Consider the following 15,841-nt stretch of genomic DNA (forward strand, 5'->3'; position numbering starts at 1 on the left):
GGCGTTCCCGAGATCCATCATGACCATGTACAGGTAATTGAAGCGGCCATGACTGAATGACGCATTGAGTATGGGAAATGTAGTTTCATGACTTTTGTATGGTCGCGACTGAAAGTAAACAGGGCGCTACTAATGTATCCTCGCAAGCTTGTTAAACATATACCCCACTGAACAACGTATATCTCCTTGTAAAGATTTTCCAATTGTTCGTGACTATTTGGAATACAAGTACAGCGGGGGTAGATAGACTAACGTCAATTCCCAGAGTTCTTTGAGGGAGAACATTCGTCTGTGGTATTTGTAGTCCACCGTGGAGGTTCATTTCCTGTACAGGTTAGGTGGTGGAATCTGGTTTGCGAAGACAAACACATGTGAAATTATTGAGCAGGTAGGCTAAACAGACCATTGTGTCAGCTCTCGACTCCAGCTGTCAGTCTCATTAAACGTGTCATGCGTGCATTATTTCATGACGGTCAGTCGTGTTCTGTCCATTTGGCGTAGAAGCTAGCGTGTGCAAATCTGGCGCTTCCATGGCGTTGCATTTCCTTTTGTTCAGCTAGCGTATGTGAAGGAATACAGAAATGGATTTCTCAGAAACGCTCACAACCACAAACACTCATTGAATGGACCTATTTGCCTCGGCGAAACTGGGGTTTCCTATTTTAGACGGTCTGTAGGTAAGAGGGTCGAAGCTCGACACGTCGGCATTCATTCAGGTATTCTGGGGAAAGTCAAGACATTTATCAGCCTTGTGTTCAGCTTTAGAAACATAAATCCTGTAGGCGTTACTAGCCGTTAGCCACGTCGCTTAGCATTAGCAGTAGCGCCAGGCTTGTCGCAGTTTTGGTGTTTACATCCGGTTGCTCGTCGCGTTTCGCAGCTAATTTGCAACAGCGTTTGTTTCTCTGCATCTGATCGCGCCAGATCTACTTTGCATTTCTCGTCTAGTCAAATGTGCATGTGAAGTGGTGAGAAAATTGTTACATTAACTGGAAATTCTGTCTCTTCCAGGTTTGTAAAGAAATTAATGGAAACATGTCAAAGAAACGGGGAAGGTATGATCAAAACGTTACTGAACACCTTTGACATTTGGTGCATGATGATGTGCATGAGTGTGTAAGGGACGCCTGTGCGTCCTCATGGATGGCAAATGTGAAATAATTACATAGTTAAAACGTAAGATAAGACCATCATTTCAAATGTAATGCTTATGTTTTACATGTACTAAAATTAGAAATCAACTGAGCTCTCATGTGAAAGTGTCCCTGCCCGCAGAAAGCGTAGCTTTGGAGAGCTGAGTGAGGGCTCGGAGTTGAGCCTGACCCCTGACCCCGACAACCTTCTGGGTCGGAGGATTCAGCACACCTGGAGGGAGAAAGGCAGCATGACCACGTGGAAAGGCACCGTCCTGGAGCGGCTGACCGTCAACACCTCCCTCTACATGGTCAAATACGACGGCTTTGATTGTGTGTACGGGATTGAGCTCTTCAAAGACAGCCGGGTGTCCAACCTGCAGGTGTTGTCTGAGAAAGTCGGTGAGTGTAAGAACAACCTGCTGAATCGGCACATTGCCAATTAGTGTGTCGTATCGAGCATTAGTTTACCAATGTGGGGAACATCTTTGACGACTTGGATTTGCGGAAAACCAGGGGCTTAACCGTTGTTTTCTGTCGTCGTCGTGATAGTTTTCATTAGCTGTGACGTCTGGTCAGCAGCTTTTGCGGAACCCTGTTGGTCATCAGTAGTCAGACGTCCAGGACAGCTGCTCGCGAGCATCCATAGATGTGACGTGTGCCACATATTTGGCCCATGATGATCACAGCTTCTGGGTATAATGAGCCGACTCTGGTAGAGAAGCAAGCATAGATCAGTGGGTGGGGGGGGGGGGTAGTTTACTGTATGAACTGTTGATTTTTGTGTTGTTTATTTTAATTGCACTTTTGACCTATTTTTTTTTCCTTCATGACAAAAATAAGAATATTCCCTCGCCAAGCATCATTCACTGCAAGTGGGTCAGGTGGAAATTTGATGTTATAGATCGACAGCCCCCCGTCAAGCCAAAATATTTGGGTGGTTAGTCAATAAAGCAGCGAAGGTATTTCAGCCTCTCTCCTCAAAGCGTCTCTCTCTCTCTCTCTCTGTCTCTCTGTCTCTCTCTCTCTCTCTCTCTCTCTCTCTCTCTCTCTCTGTCTCTCTCTCACACAGTGAACAATAAGATCAAAATACCTCCCGGGGCCGAGGAACTGGTGGGCCGAGCCGTGGAGCATCTGTTTGAGAAGGAGGATGGCGAGAAAAACGAGTGGCGGGGCATGGTGCTGTCCCGTGCCCCCATCATGACCCACTGGTATTACATCACATATGAGAAGGACCCGGTGCTGTACATGTATCAGCTGTGGGACGACTACAAGGACGGAGACCTCCGCGTCCTGCCTGAATCAGGTCATTGGATGTTTATGACGTGCTTGCCCGAGCTAGCCTGAACTGACATCACCATCTTCTTCTCTTTTGTTATGGCCAGAGAACAAGCACCTGCTGCCAGCAGACAGGAAACCGGGTGAGGAGCCAGAGAGCCTTGTGGGTAAACAGGTGGAGTACGTCACGGATAACGGCGTGAAGAGGACGGGGTTGGTCATCTACCAGGTCCCAGCCAAGCCCACGGTGTATTACATCAAATATGACGACGACGTCCACATCCACGTCTACGACCTGGTGAAGACCACCTAGTACTGACTGTGCCAGTTCGCCCGGGCCGACGGCTCGCCCCACAACTCGACCATCCGTTCGCTCGTTCAGTGAGAAACCATGTGGTGAAATTCAAAAGCCTTTTCCTCTCATCTGTCAGCTGCCCCACGGGCAGAAACGCTGTTTTTTTGGGCCAGTGTTCATTTGAACCTAACGTGTTTGTGTTAGGCCGTGAAACAGACCTGGGATCAGTTGTGTCACCCAGCAGATGAAGTGGAGCTCGACGTTTGCTCGGTTCAGTCACGTGTTCGTATTGTTCCAGGGTCCGAATCCTTTTTTTTTTTTTTCGCAAACAGATGAAACAAAACAGCATTATTAACATTGTATATCTCTATAAAATCTCTGTTTTAAACATTTCATTTTTATATACCTGTGCTATTTATTTCATCTGAAATATTTAGCTGCGCTAATGGTAACTTTTTGGCCAAATTTGTCCGCTGTGCTTAATGTGCTTTGGTGGGTCTTGTTTCGTTGAATATTGTGCTAATTTTACTATTGAAGTCACTCATATTTGAAATGAAAGCATTTAGCATAATAACGGTTTCATTCAAGAAAAAAAGACTCAAAGTCTTGTCTCATCTGCAAGTTTTCTACATTATAATATACTGTAAAAAGACTGATGTTTCGCAGTATTTGTGCTCGGTGAGGTTTGAAATGCACCCATGTTGTTTGGTAGGTTAGATGGAAATCGCCGCCTGTTGTGATCCCATCCCTGTTTTGTTCTGTAAATATAATCTGAGACATTTCTATGAACGTTGAATGAGCTTCGTGTGGTCATTTTCTCCTCCGTGCTGCTGTGTTTGTGTGGTAGGTGAGATTGTGTTCCTGCGATGCGAATCTACAGGAATTATTTGACTGCAAACACTAGATTTTACGCTCTGATCTGTGAGGTGACGCTCGTCTCGAATGGTGAAGCCGTTGAAAGCTGACCCTGACACTTGCTCACCTTATCAGTCGCAACATTTCCACTTCAAACCAACCCAGATTAGCATTTCAGCACAGTCTCATTTGATAATTAGCGGTGCGTTAATTACAACAGAAATGTAGCTTTGCAGATAAATCACCCGAAGATTTTTAATCAGCTGGTTCAGGTAAAAAGTCAGGGAATGATTGCTGTAATTATAATGAACTCCAAATGTAACAGGAATGCATGTTAATCAGGTGTGAAACCCTCCGACGTGGACGACGAGCGTCCAGGAATCGGGTGAAAAACACGCCGATGCTGCTGTTCGAGGGTGTTTCATCAAATGAGAGCTTTGCTTTCAGGATCTATAAAGTCAAATATCCGCCTTTAGTTGAGTCGTCTCTGCAGAAATTGCCGCAAGAAACGCAAAACCGAGCAAAAACAAATAATTGGCATTAAAAAAAAAACCCACCCCAACATGCTGCATTAAAGAGCTCACACGCTTCTTTAAAACCTGGAAATGAGCCAACGGCAGCAGCGAGTATTCCCCCCGTGGAGCTCTTAATAATTTATCACCGACAACGTGGCGACAGAGATGACCTTGCTTACATATCTGTGAATGCAATATCAAACACAATCTGCCTTGGATTACAGCGTGTGTCTGATAACGGGCTTCATCCGCCTGTGCGTGTGTGTTCATGAAATGTCAGCCCCGCTTTGATGACTAGCAGACATGTTCTCTCCTCCTCTCTGACACACACACACACACACACACACACACACACACACACAGATGCTGGTTGCCGACAGCATCTCCGTCAGAGTCGCCCCCCTCCCCCGGGGGTGCCGGGGCGCCGGTGATGGGTGCCAGTGCAGACAGCAGGGTAACAGTTGGCATCCCATCATGCCAGGCTGGACGCCCAGATAGTAACGACGAGGCGGGAGTACACGCGTTCCTCAAGGTCTGCGCTCCGCGCTATGTTGTCTGATGCGATCCGTCACCTGTTGTGCGCTTCCGCTCACGGATCCATCGCAGCCCGCAGGGACGCGTTCAGGGGGGGGAACTCGGGCATCATCAGCCTGGTCCTTTCATTCCGTTCCTAAAAGGTGACTTGCAATCAAGGACAAATTATTGTGTTTGTGACGTGTGGGAGGAACGCACACGTTGCATGCGCCCCCCCGCCTTCTTGTAAAGAGGATAAACTAAGTAAAACTGGATCCGGGAGGGAGCAGAAAGGTCAGGTTCGGGGTGTTTACCACTGAATCGCGCCTTGAACTTTAGCGAGTCGCTTCTGCAGGGGAAAGTGGATGGAGAAATTGTTTTCATGAGGAAAAAAGACAGCATTTGCAGGCTGTGGGTGGTTGAGGCCGACTAAATACACTCTTTTTTTTAATAAGCCCTCAGATATAAACGTATGCTTAGGAACCCTCCGCTCCGTCCATTTATCTGAGCTCCATTTTTGCAGAACCTTTCTGGAAAGCCTTGAAACTTTGTCTGCATTCTTATATTTTCCAATAAACAAACACGCTTGACTCTTTTGTGTTGCCTAGCAACCGCAGCCAGTCCCTGTTTTTATATATATGAAAAAAAGCAGCGTGCTGCCAATCTGGAGACTCGCAGGCAGAGCGGTGTGAACGAGGCCAGCCTTCCTCGCATTCTTAATTGAGACGTCGCAAAGTGGGAGCAGGATTTGAAGCCTGATTGATTTCAGCAGAAATCCAGATGATTTGCCTTTCACGCGTGATGGTTTCCATGCAGGCTCTGATTTCAGAGTCGGAGCAATTGTAGCTTTGCTCTAAACCGGTGACCTTAAATAAAATGGCTCCCGTTTCTAAAAATGGTCTTTAATTTGGCTGATTCCCCCCATCCCCCTCCATTTATTTGGCTGCTGACGTCGATAATAAGGAGGCCATGACAGAAAATATAGCATGCTGGTTCCTGTTGTCAGGCAGGTGTGTTGACTGCTCACGTCTGTAGGGAAAACGCTTTATTTTACAGCTGAAAGACACATGTCGGGAATTTGAGTCTCCTTTCAGAGTGCTCCTCCTCCTCTTTAGTGTCAGTTTCAGTGTCTGTGGTGCTGAAGGAGGAGGAATTAGTGCTTTTGATGGTGTGTACGTTGTCTGGAGGAATGCAAGGAAATGCAAAATCACACCAGAAGTGGCCCCATGTTGGTTTTATTTCACAAATATTCTGCTTAAACAGGATGCATTAAAGAAAAAGAAACAGCATTTGTGCATCTCATGGCTGCCAACATCCGCCGTTACAGCACTTCTTCACATTTGCTTTTCATTTTATGTGATTAACTTCTATTAATAACGCACGGCAAAGGCCTTTGATTGGGGTTTTATGGGTAACTCACGTTGCCAGCATTATTATTAGCCTTCATCCACGAAGGCTCGGATGAATCATGAGATTTTAAAGTGCATTTTGGGAGACAGTTGCAGCTGGATAAACAGGGTTGGGGGGGTGGAATAAGCGCATGTGCCGTTCACATTGACGTGGACTGCTGGTGCTGAGAGGCAGACTGGGACTTGTTGTTGTTTGAACAGCGTCACAACAAAATCACTAGTCTTCCACCCAACACTCGGCCAATGCCTCCGCTCCTTTATGTCGAGGGCGCCGCATCTGTTGCTTCACTCTGCGGGAAAAAAGAGAAGCAGAGAGGAACAACCTTGGAGCACCGCGGGGGGGGGGGGGGCGGGATTTCAAACACTCGTTAGCATCGCTATTGCGTCGTCGTCGGCGTGGTTCTGCGGCGGGTCTGGCCGCCGGCCTTGAGGTCCGACGAGGGGTCGCGAACTTTAGATCTGGGCGATGGCGACCGCCGCACGCCGCAGTCGTCTCTCTGTTTTCCCTCAATCCATTTCTCTCTGAAGCCCGTTGACATTCCATCCTTCCTTTGTTGTTGTAATGCCAACCTTTCAGCTCCTTTCAAAAGAGGGAGACGGGAGGAGGAGGGAGGGACAGAGAGGATCACAGCAGTTTGAATAAACGCCGTCCTCCACATGCAGCGAGACGGAAAGGAGGAAATATGTGAACAATTTGCAATTACGCCCTGTTTACAACGGCGAGGCAATGGCGGCGAAGGCAACTTGGTGATGTGTGTGTTTCCTCCCAATAAGTCACAGTTGAACTGAAAGAGAGGGGGCAGAGAGAAAAGAGACAGACAGATTGTCCTGCATCTCCAGTATGTTTCTGAGCTGGTAGCTATGCAACAGGACTGGGAGTCAGTGGAAGTGGGGGGATGGGAAGATGGGGACAGTTTAGTTGAGAGGAAGGAAGGGAGGGAGGAAGGAGGGAAGGAAAGGGTGAATAAAGGGGTCCTTGAGTGCAAACTGGAGAAGAGAGAAGTGCTGAGAAGAGATACCACTCTATATAGACCAAAAAGAGACCCCGAGGGGTGATCAATATGCACTGAAGACATTTCAATATTGATCAAAATGTGCTGGCGTATATCGAAACATCTACTGAGGGATCAGGCGGGCGGTGTTCGCAGGGGATGATGCTGAGCCGTTAGTCAAGGCTCTGAAAGGCGACCAGGATCGCGTTTATTCCATCCAGATTTGCCGCTAAACAGGAAAAGAGGGAGCTGTCCAGCATCTCGGTGCTGAATGACGCCCTACGTCGATCTCCTGCCTCAGCACATCGCCTCGACTCCCGGCCCCGGAAAAAAAAAGGAAAAGGGGAAAAAGAAAACACACCACCTGTTGCTGCAGAGAAGTTTTCTCTCGTGGTGTTATAAAGCCCCCCCACACAAACCCCCTCACGGTTTCAGACGTGATCGGCTCTCATCTACAGTCAGGGCAATTCTCCGTCTCTCCTCAAATCACGGCAACATGACGACATGATAAACATTTCATCCGAGCTGTGGCAGAGGAACGGGGGGGGGGGGGGTCTCGGTTTTCCCGTAAAGACAGTCGAGCTGGGACTCAGAGGCGTTTAAACGCGACCTTTATTTAAATGGAGCGAATGCGGGAGCGACAGTATATCAAATAATAGCCCGAGAGTTGCACAGCAACGTTGCAATTAACCGGACTCACCGTGCGTCGACGGGAACAACAGGTGATGCCGACACCCGCGGAGCCGCGCCGGATCGGGAGGCTGCGTCCCCGTCGCGGCTCTTCTCCTGCGGACACGGTCGGCGCCGCGACGCCCTCCCATCCGCGCTGCACGTAATGGTTCTCATGTTGTTACCGGGTTGGCTGGAGGAAGATGGATCGGCGTGTTTATATACGTCCGCCGCTCCGGAGAAGACAAGGAGGAGGCGGGCCGCTGCGGAGTGACGCCGGCGTGCGGGGGGGCCAATGGGAGCCGCTTTGAGTCAGACCCTTTTCAGGGTGCGGCTCAAACCAGCAGCCAAATTACATTATGTGGAGGTTAAAGATGTGAATGGGACATTTAAATAAGGGCTCCGGAGAGAGTGAAAAACGGGTCTCTGGGGGTGATTTCACCTGAGCACGAGAGCGACCGGAAGTTGCAACATAATTGAATTAAGTCTGAACTATGACATCAAGATTACGCATCTAATTATCTGGGAATGAAGACAACAACGGGGAAGTGTGACATACTGTGCAAACTGCAATCGGGTAAATTAATTGCCTTGGAATAAAATGTCAATTCATTTACCCCCACCCCCCACACACACAGACATACACACACACACACCCACAGGTCTCGCTATTTATGCAAGGACAGGTCTTACTGACAATCAAAAATGGACGTCTTTTCATTTTTGTTCCACCATCAATGTAAACAGCAATTACAACCCTTCCAGGTTTTTCTCAAACATCCCAGGGTAAGAGTAGAACATGCAAACTCCTCAATGGAAAGCCCCTAAGCAGCGGTGCTGACCAGAGTCACCAGGTTCATCATTTTAGCACCTTTAGAAGGGGACCTGCATTCAATCTTTCTCCTAAATGAACAAAAACACAGAAATTAGAATGCACCAGTTGCACAATCTCCCCTCAACTCACGTTGATGTGTATTTTTAATTTAATTTTAGACCAACTTAAGTCATTGTCCCGGGTCTTACAGCAACAGATGTCCAAAGGAACCGGTGCAAAGGTGCTGCTGTATGACCAGCCTTTTTGTAAATAAGCCACACGAGGAACCCTGTCTGTTCTTGCCAGGCAGGAGTGGGTCAGCTGGCTGCTGTGCTCAGTTGCTTCCTTTAGAATATATTTTCTTAAGAAGGCAGGCCGGCTACAGCTGTTGGTTTGCACAAAAAGCCTTGTTTCCTTTGATATCCCTGCAGACCGGGTATCAATACAACTCAAGAGCAAGGATTAGGGAGAAACCACAGGGTAGATCCTGAACACTGTGTTGTGGGGCTTTGGTTGTATAATGAACAGCAAGTCTCCCCGCCTCTTGATAGAAACATCAGGAGGCAGGATTACACATATTAGTGGCCTCCCTCTGTTTGCTCCCCTGCTTCCAGGATTTGATGTTAACATCTAACCCAGGCCCGCAGATGAGCCGCGACACTGCTGAATGTCTTCTATTCAGATGATTTATCAGGTCACTATTATGGATGTGTGCATGCTGTTTACATGACATTATAATCAATTCTGAACGAGGGGTCTTCGAGCTGTGGTGGAGGCCATAAACGTCTGATCGCCATCGCACCCAATTGCTGTGTTCTTTATTTCTTCCATCTTGGTGGTGATCAAATTATCGCAGTTTGACTTTTGCAAAACCCAGCAGAAACCCAACACGATGAAGATCATTTATAATCCCCCTTTCTTCGCATGGTCAGACCCTTCAGCTGTTGTTTACAACGAAAGAGCACATTTGTTGTTTAAATGTGTAAAAGTCGAGCTTTTATGGGTCAGAGGGCACAAGCAGAGGTGTGGGAGCTTTGGGAGGCGGCAGGCATTCATTATTTTTCGTGCTCCTGGTAAAAAACTATGTGTGTGGGCTGCAGTAATGCAGTTATTTGTATTTCCAAGAGTCCACAGGGCAGATTTGTGGCTCTTCAAACCTCCAGCTGCTCTCAACCGAGACTCGACTGTAATCAGAAATGTTTGGATGTTTCACCCATGTGCTTTTATAAAGGGAAACTCTTACATTGATCCACTGTTGTCGGGATAAAACTCACCTTTAGAAAAAAATAGAATAAGAAGTATGAAGGTGTGGTAGGATTTGCCTTAAATTTACAGCGGATCAGCGCCCTCTGATGTTCAAATGCCGACACTGCAGCACGTTAATGCAGCAAATATATTCACAAAGGTTCGCGTCTTCCTTAATTACACCTTAAAAACAGGCAATCATTCCATTATTCTTCTTTAGTTAATGAGACCATGGTCACAACTGACGTGATCTGGTTTTATAAAAAGTTCACACATATGGGTACCATATAACTGTATTTTAAATTATCCATAAGTATTGCAAGGTAATAAAGAAACGTGTAGAAAATGGCATTGAAGTCACCTCAACAGTAATTCTTTTGTTTCTCTTAACAGCATCCTATTGATTTTATGGCCCACACGCTTTACTTTCAAAGCAATAAAACAGCGTGGCCATATGGTCCAAGATATGGTGATTTAATGCTTGATTATCTCTCTGTAAAGAAATCTGTTTTGAGATTCTGTAATTCAAGTTGGCAGCACTGCCCTGATGTGACAATAAAAAAAACCTCCACACTTTAGCAGTAAAAGTGCCCATAAGCTTCCCTGGAAAAACAAGCATGCCATTTCCGTACAGGAACCTGCGTACACATCAAAAATAAATAGCATTCGTTTAAAGGTGGCACCAGAGGCCTCAAACACTCACATGAGGGAGAAAGGATGGGGGGGGGGGTGTAGCTATATCTCTCGTAAGTAGCAGAAATGCCCCCAGCTTGAATATTTTAGGAGACGGCAGAATAAAACCAATGCTTTAGAAGGCAGAACGTTGCTAATTTAATCCCAAATGTTTTTTCTTGGTAGCCAGAGAGTTTTCAGCACATCTTTTGTTTCCAGGACTGATTTAAAGACAGAAACATGGTGACATGCACATCATTATGGATGTAATTTGCTTGATTATATTAGTGATTTCCCAACACAAACAAACCAATACGGGTGAATATAATTATTATATTCGTATCACAGTCTACAATGATGCCGGTACCAGGTCATAAAGGTGGAGCAGGATCAGCCGCTTTGCACAGGGTTATGTCATCCATCAGGGTAAAATAGCATTATTTTCAGCAAAATAAAATGTCTTCTCACCCCTCAAACTAAACTGAGTAACAACACACTCCACAGATAAGACCAAGACAAACAATTAAAAAAAACAGCCCTCCAAACACATACATTTTTTTAAAAAGGAAAATAAATACACAATCAATACAAACTCAGTTATTTGGCAGGTAAGAACTAATCAGTTTGTAAGCAAAAATTAACCACAGGGGAGGAGAACCCACCCAAAAAAATCTCTCATTGTCAGAGAACACTGGTCCGTTGGAAAGGCAGTGGCATCATTTCTCAGAGGGAAGTGGAATACTGTAGTACGCCTGTTGTCTTCTGTTCCTTCAACGCTCACCTCCCTCCTCCAGCGACTTTATTCTTAAGGGCATTTGGGGGGGGCTCTGTAGACGGGTAATGCCAAAAAAGGGGTTCATGACCATCCCGACATGCAAAGAGGAATTGAGGAATTTCCTTCTTGGCCTCGTCGTACAGACGTGTGCTTATTATCGGATCCTGGTGAACAGGTTCAGCACGGACACAGATTCCTGAAACAGAGCAGAGTTGGGAGGGATAAGAACTATTGTAGGCATAATACGGTGTTTGGGAAAGAGGATAATTCTTTACCTTGGTCGACCTCATCTTGCTAAATACATTCCAGAAACGAAGCGTTTCATCTCCCGCTCCTGTCACGATGGCCTCTCCATCAGGGGACATGGCCTGAACACAAAATCATCATCACGGGGGGAGCGAACAGCGTTACTACACACTGATAACAGGTTTATTAGGCCATCTGAGTCGCTGATCCTCACGACGGCATCAATTCTGCTAACCACTGACCAGGTAGAGCACTCTGTAGGAATGCCCTGTGAGTTTGGCCACCTGGGTGAGCGAGGGATACTTCCAAACTAGGATCTGGTTCTGAGAATATCCATGTGTGCTGACCTGCAGGAGAGATTAAGAAACCCCACTCATCAAAAACAAGCTTTAAAAAAAGACTAATGAAAACACACGTGTCAAAAGCAGACGTGGGGCTCGTCTTGACTTATAGAGCTGAAAACGATCATCGACGCCTCACCAGCTCATTAGTGTGCTTGGACCAGGCCAGGTTGCAGACCTGCGACCCAGTGTCTGTGCACTGCAGGGGCTGGCCTGTCAGTGTGTTCCAGAAGCGGATGCAGCGGTCGGCAGTGCCCCCGCCGGAGGCCAGCAGCCCGTGCTGGTGTGGGGACCAGGCGATGGCTTTCACGGCGGCTAAGTGCTCTGTGTACTGCTGCACTGGGAGGACACTTGAGTGGTTCCACACAAGCAGCTACGGCCGGGCAGCAGGTCGGCGCCGGGGGGAGAAGCAAAGAGAGGTGACACGCTGGTATTTGAAGAAAGCCGAGGAAGACACCGAGTCGGAACTCCCCAACTACATACTTTGTTGTCATTTCCACCCGAGGCGAGCAGCTGGTGGTCTGTGCTCCACTTGAGACCACAGACTTCCTGCCTGTGTCCTTGGAGACGGCGCTCCGACTGTAGAGGCGGGGCTCTGATGTCACGCTGCAAGATCACTCGGTCGCGACTTCCAGACGACAGTTGATCAGCGTTCCATGCCAACGCACCTGATAAAGAATTCGAATGAAGGAATTTTAATGAGCATATACTATGCGTTAAAAGGCTGGATGAGAAAATCTGAGGAAAACCTCTCTACTCACCCACTCTAGCTGTGTGCCCTTCAAGTACGGAGAGCTTCTTCCCTGCTGACGCATCCCATATCTGAACATATCCTTTATGGGTCCCCACGGCCACCAGGTTACCCTAACAACAGATGGGGAGAGATCTGGAATGCTGGGGCTGTACACTGTTTTAAAAAAGTTAGCAATAACAATGTGAAAAATCCAGAAACTCACCCTCTCTGACCAGCCCACAGACGTCACAGAATCTCCTTCCACAGACAGATCACACAGGCGGGTCACCTGAAGAGACGGGAGGAAAATCGACACTCATGGAAAGCCGACAGGATTACCGTTAGTGGGGTTTTATTCCGCGTCTTTATGTCGTCACGTGGGAGAGATAGCTTACCTGGCTTGTGCAGGCGCTCCACAGGTAGACGCAGGTGCCCAGTCCCACGCTGAGTACGTTCAGAGAGGACCAGTCCACCAAATTGAGGTAGAAATCGTCCTGGAGCTCCGGAGCATCCAAAACTTTAAAAGGAATTTTGGATATTTTGCGCGTGGGTTTTCTTGGTGACCGCAGAAGTTTCTGACTGAAAGGCAAGAAATGATTAAATCCAAATGTGATTTCACATGAGAGGAGACATGACAGACAAGCACGAGGGGGGTGAATTACCTGTTGCTACTGACGGGTGAGAGGGAATACGGAGAGACTGTGTTTCCATCCTCTTCAGACAGGGCCCTTTTGGCACTTACAGAGTACTACAACGCAAACAAGTATTTAACAAAATAAAGCAGGGAAAAGGGTATTAAAAGTGGAGGCAAAGCTAGAGCAACCAACACTAAAAAGACTCCTCTTGGCAGGAGTGGACGGTTGCAGACGGCGGTCCTCAGACTGAGGGTCCTGGACCTTCTCTATGCCTGCTCCCAGGAGCTCGTTCTTCAGCAGAGCAGAGTACGCGAGGCCATCCGCTGGAGGAACGGACAGAAGGGAAATCTAACCAGGCTGCACAAATGATTCAATTGAAGCAACGACTCAGCTCTGAGCATTTCTGCAGAGATCGATGGGGATGATTCAATAAGGTCCGTTTGGGCCTCATCTCCGGGTCTCATTAGGATTGGGAAACACCAAAAGGTCAAAACCGGCCTGACAAGAGGTGAAAATGGTAAAACCAGCCATTTCCTTGATGCATTACCACGATGATGACTTTCCATTGTAATCACGCAGGTGATGCTGCCATGAAGAATATACTGTTGCCCATCAGTTCAGAGGCAAAAACAAACCAACAAAAAGTCACCCTGCACAAATATGCATGAAATACCTTTGTTGTTGTCTGCTGTGCCGTCTTTGGTTTTTCTGTTCTGATTGTGTGACTTTTCAATTTCCTGTAAAACAAAGTGATAAACAGATGATTTATTCTCTGCGGTATCTATGAACCCACAGCAGCGTGATAATAGTGAGCGAACTGTTCTTTTGGAGGGGAGGTCTGCGCCGCCCTGAGTGTATTCCAGCAGACTCACATTGATGCGATGAAAGTTAACACTCCAGTTGGCTCCAGCCCGGGAGGGAATGAAGCGATCACCGTGTTTGCTGGGAGAGGACAGGGGGGAGCTTGTGGGTGTTAGCGCTCGCACTGCTCCTGCGGCTTTCTGCAGAGGAGGAGAGAGAGAGAGAGAGAGAGAGAGAGGGAGAGAGCAGTTCCTGACTGGAAGCCAAATACAAATAGGGCATGAACAGTGATTTAACAAGTAGATAATAAAACAGGAAGATAATTTAGTGGACAGATGGTGCACTGAGCGGAGGTGCTAACAACAGAAGGCTACAATCACAAAGACCAGTCATTTGGCTGGTGAGGTCTTGTTACCACTTATCTCCTGTGACACTGAGAAATGAAAGAGGCTGGCCTGTTAAACAGCTGATTCTTTCGAAACAACGCCTGCAAAACCCTCAGCACACATCTTAAGCCTTTTCCATTTAACCACTCTCGCAAACTCGGTGGAAATTAAACACCCTTCCATTTACATATTACAAAGATAAACACATGCTGGCACACACAGGCAGACAAATCATAAAAACAACTGGTGGACAAAATTAACAACAGCCATTAGTAGTGGCGATAAATGGAACTACTGCAAGGCCTATAACGCAGTAAACCTGTTATGATTGTTAGCGAAGCTGATTTAAAGGGAATCTCGACTCCTTTAAATAGTTCAAAGTGTATCGTTTACTTACAATAGGGCTTGTGTTCTCATTTTGGATGTTGATTTGTCTGAATAACCTGCACCCATAGTCTTGATCCATGATGCCTGAAAACACAAGTCAACAACAAATGAACTAAAAAAGCTTCAGAGTTGCTCTGCATCTGAGAAAAGGTGAAATTTATTATTCATGTCAATTTAGCAACATGGGCTTGTTTTCAATCTCAGTGGAATTTCTAGAGTTGCAAAATACAATTTACATTTTACCTTGGTATAAAATGATCCCAGTTAGTTTGCTTCTGCAACAAAACTACAATAACTTTAAAAGTTAATAAATTCAGACTGGACCTGTAAGCATTTACTAGTATACGTTTTAAACTACTATTTATTTTCAGGGTGGCTTTATTTAAAAAGAACTGATTGAACAGTGCTGACTGTACATTACTTAATCTAATCACAGAATGCCAGCTGGCAAAAATGTAATCTTGCACAGATAAATGGGAACACATCATCACAGGTCACCCAAAGAAACACAAATAGATCCTACTAACTAGAAAATAATGCATATTCTAATTTAAATTTCCACTCTTCAGAGTGTAAAATTGAAACCTGCAGATGAAGACGGTGTCAGCCGTCAAATGCTGCATCTTTAGCTAAGACTAACTTTTGGTTCTTAATATATTTGCTTAAACGTATATAAACTAGTTGACTACAATCGACGTAGACAAGAAAAATAATGACGCGTGCTGGCTTAATAATTTGAGACCTTAAAATGTCAGGAAGTTTAAAATGTAAAACAATTAAATTAGCATGGAGAGGCTAAAGCTAAAATGCAATAAAGTGACTGACCTACAGTAAGCTAGCTGTTGGGCTACCCGTATTAGCAACATTGTTTGAGCACAGTCTTCACTTGTATTAACACATACCCTGTCCCGATCAAGTGTGTCCGTGATGTGCCGTCTGATTATCCTCCTTAGTTGCGTCGATTATGGCTGAGATCGCTGGTTTTGCGGTTATTGCTCTTCTAAAGAAAAGAGCTTGTAAAAATACTGTTTTCTACAGCTGAACGTTCATTTGCTAGACGCGAAGCATCACGGGAAATCATGACGTCGCTGTTTTTGAATCAGACACTTCCCGTTGCCAAGGAAACATTTCACCACCATAATATCCT

At 46.3% G+C, this 15,841-nt stretch overlaps 2 protein-coding genes and 1 long non-coding RNA gene across 6 annotated transcripts; 1 reads left to right on the plus strand and 2 right to left on the minus strand.

Annotated features, from left to right (window-relative positions):
* The first annotated feature begins 230 nt into the window (after positions 1–230).
* LOC130539081 (spindlin-1-like) lies at positions 231–3,502 on the plus strand. 3 transcript variants are annotated; one of them, XM_057057175.1, is made up of 5 exons: positions 231–388; positions 1,012–1,055; positions 1,276–1,535; positions 2,206–2,439; positions 2,519–3,502. In XM_057057175.1, the coding sequence occupies exons 2-5, from the start codon at positions 1,036–1,038 to the stop codon at positions 2,722–2,724; spliced, it is 720 nt and encodes a 239-aa protein (XP_056913155.1). In that variant the 5' UTR covers positions 231–388; positions 1,012–1,035; the 3' UTR covers positions 2,725–3,502. The 3 variants fall into 3 exon arrangements, with proteins under 3 accessions (XP_056913155.1, XP_056913156.1, XP_056913157.1); XM_057057176.1 differs by lacking the exon at positions 231–388 and adding an exon at positions 466–716; XM_057057177.1 differs by lacking the exon at positions 231–388 and adding an exon at positions 466–677.
* Positions 3,503–5,808: 2,306 nt separating this feature from the next.
* On the minus strand, positions 5,809–8,021 carry LOC130538689 (uncharacterized). Its single transcript, XR_008953952.1, has 2 exons — positions 7,691–8,021; positions 5,809–6,578 (listed from the first exon to the last, which is right to left on the minus strand). It is a non-coding gene; the product is annotated as an uncharacterized LOC130538689 (long non-coding RNA).
* A 2,155-nt stretch (positions 8,022–10,176) lies between these two features.
* Positions 10,177–15,777, minus strand: fzr1a (fizzy/cell division cycle 20 related 1a). 2 transcript variants are annotated; one of them, XM_057057010.1, is made up of 15 exons: positions 15,597–15,763; positions 14,938–14,969; positions 14,705–14,778; positions 13,993–14,121; positions 13,794–13,857; positions 13,313–13,443; positions 13,148–13,233; positions 12,881–13,064; positions 12,709–12,774; positions 12,514–12,616; positions 12,236–12,420; positions 11,892–12,125; positions 11,654–11,758; positions 11,441–11,533; positions 10,177–11,361 (listed from the first exon to the last, which is right to left on the minus strand). In XM_057057010.1, exons 3-15 carry the CDS (start codon positions 14,771–14,773, stop codon positions 11,320–11,322), a joined length of 1,491 nt encoding a protein of 496 aa, XP_056912990.1. In that variant the 5' UTR covers positions 14,774–14,778; positions 14,938–14,969; positions 15,597–15,763; the 3' UTR covers positions 10,177–11,319. The 2 variants fall into 2 exon arrangements, with proteins under 2 accessions (XP_056912990.1, XP_056912989.1); XM_057057009.1 differs by lacking the exon at positions 14,938–14,969 and having other exon boundaries at positions 10,704–11,361; positions 15,597–15,777.
* Positions 15,778–15,841: the final 64 nt, after the last annotated feature.

Source organism: Takifugu flavidus, chromosome 15 (assembly GCF_003711565.1).
Source record: "Takifugu flavidus isolate HTHZ2018 chromosome 15, ASM371156v2, whole genome shotgun sequence".
Lineage (NCBI taxonomy): Eukaryota > Metazoa > Chordata > Actinopteri > Tetraodontiformes > Tetraodontidae > Takifugu > Takifugu flavidus.

Coding starts and splice junctions, on each gene's coding strand:
- LOC130539081 (XM_057057175.1), top strand. CDS start 1,036: ATGTCAAAGAAACGGGGAAG. Junction 1,056..1,275: donor ATGTCAAAGAAACGGGGAAG/GTATGATCAAAA, acceptor CCCTGCCCGCAG/AAAGCGTAGCTTTGGAGAGC. Junction 1,536..2,205: donor GGTGTTGTCTGAGAAAGTCG/GTGAGTGTAAGA, acceptor TCTCTCACACAG/TGAACAATAAGATCAAAATA.
- fzr1a (XM_057057010.1), bottom strand. CDS start 14,773: ATGGATCAAGACTATGGGTGCAGGTTATTCAGACAAATCAACATCCAA. Junction 13,065..13,147: donor TCACCCGTCAGTAGCAACAG/GTAATTCACCCC, acceptor CTTGCCTTTCAG/TCAGAAACTTCTGCGGTCAC. Junction 12,617..12,708: donor CTGTGGGCTGGTCAGAGAGG/GTGAGTTTCTGG, acceptor ATCTGTTGTTAG/GGTAACCTGGTGGCCGTGGG.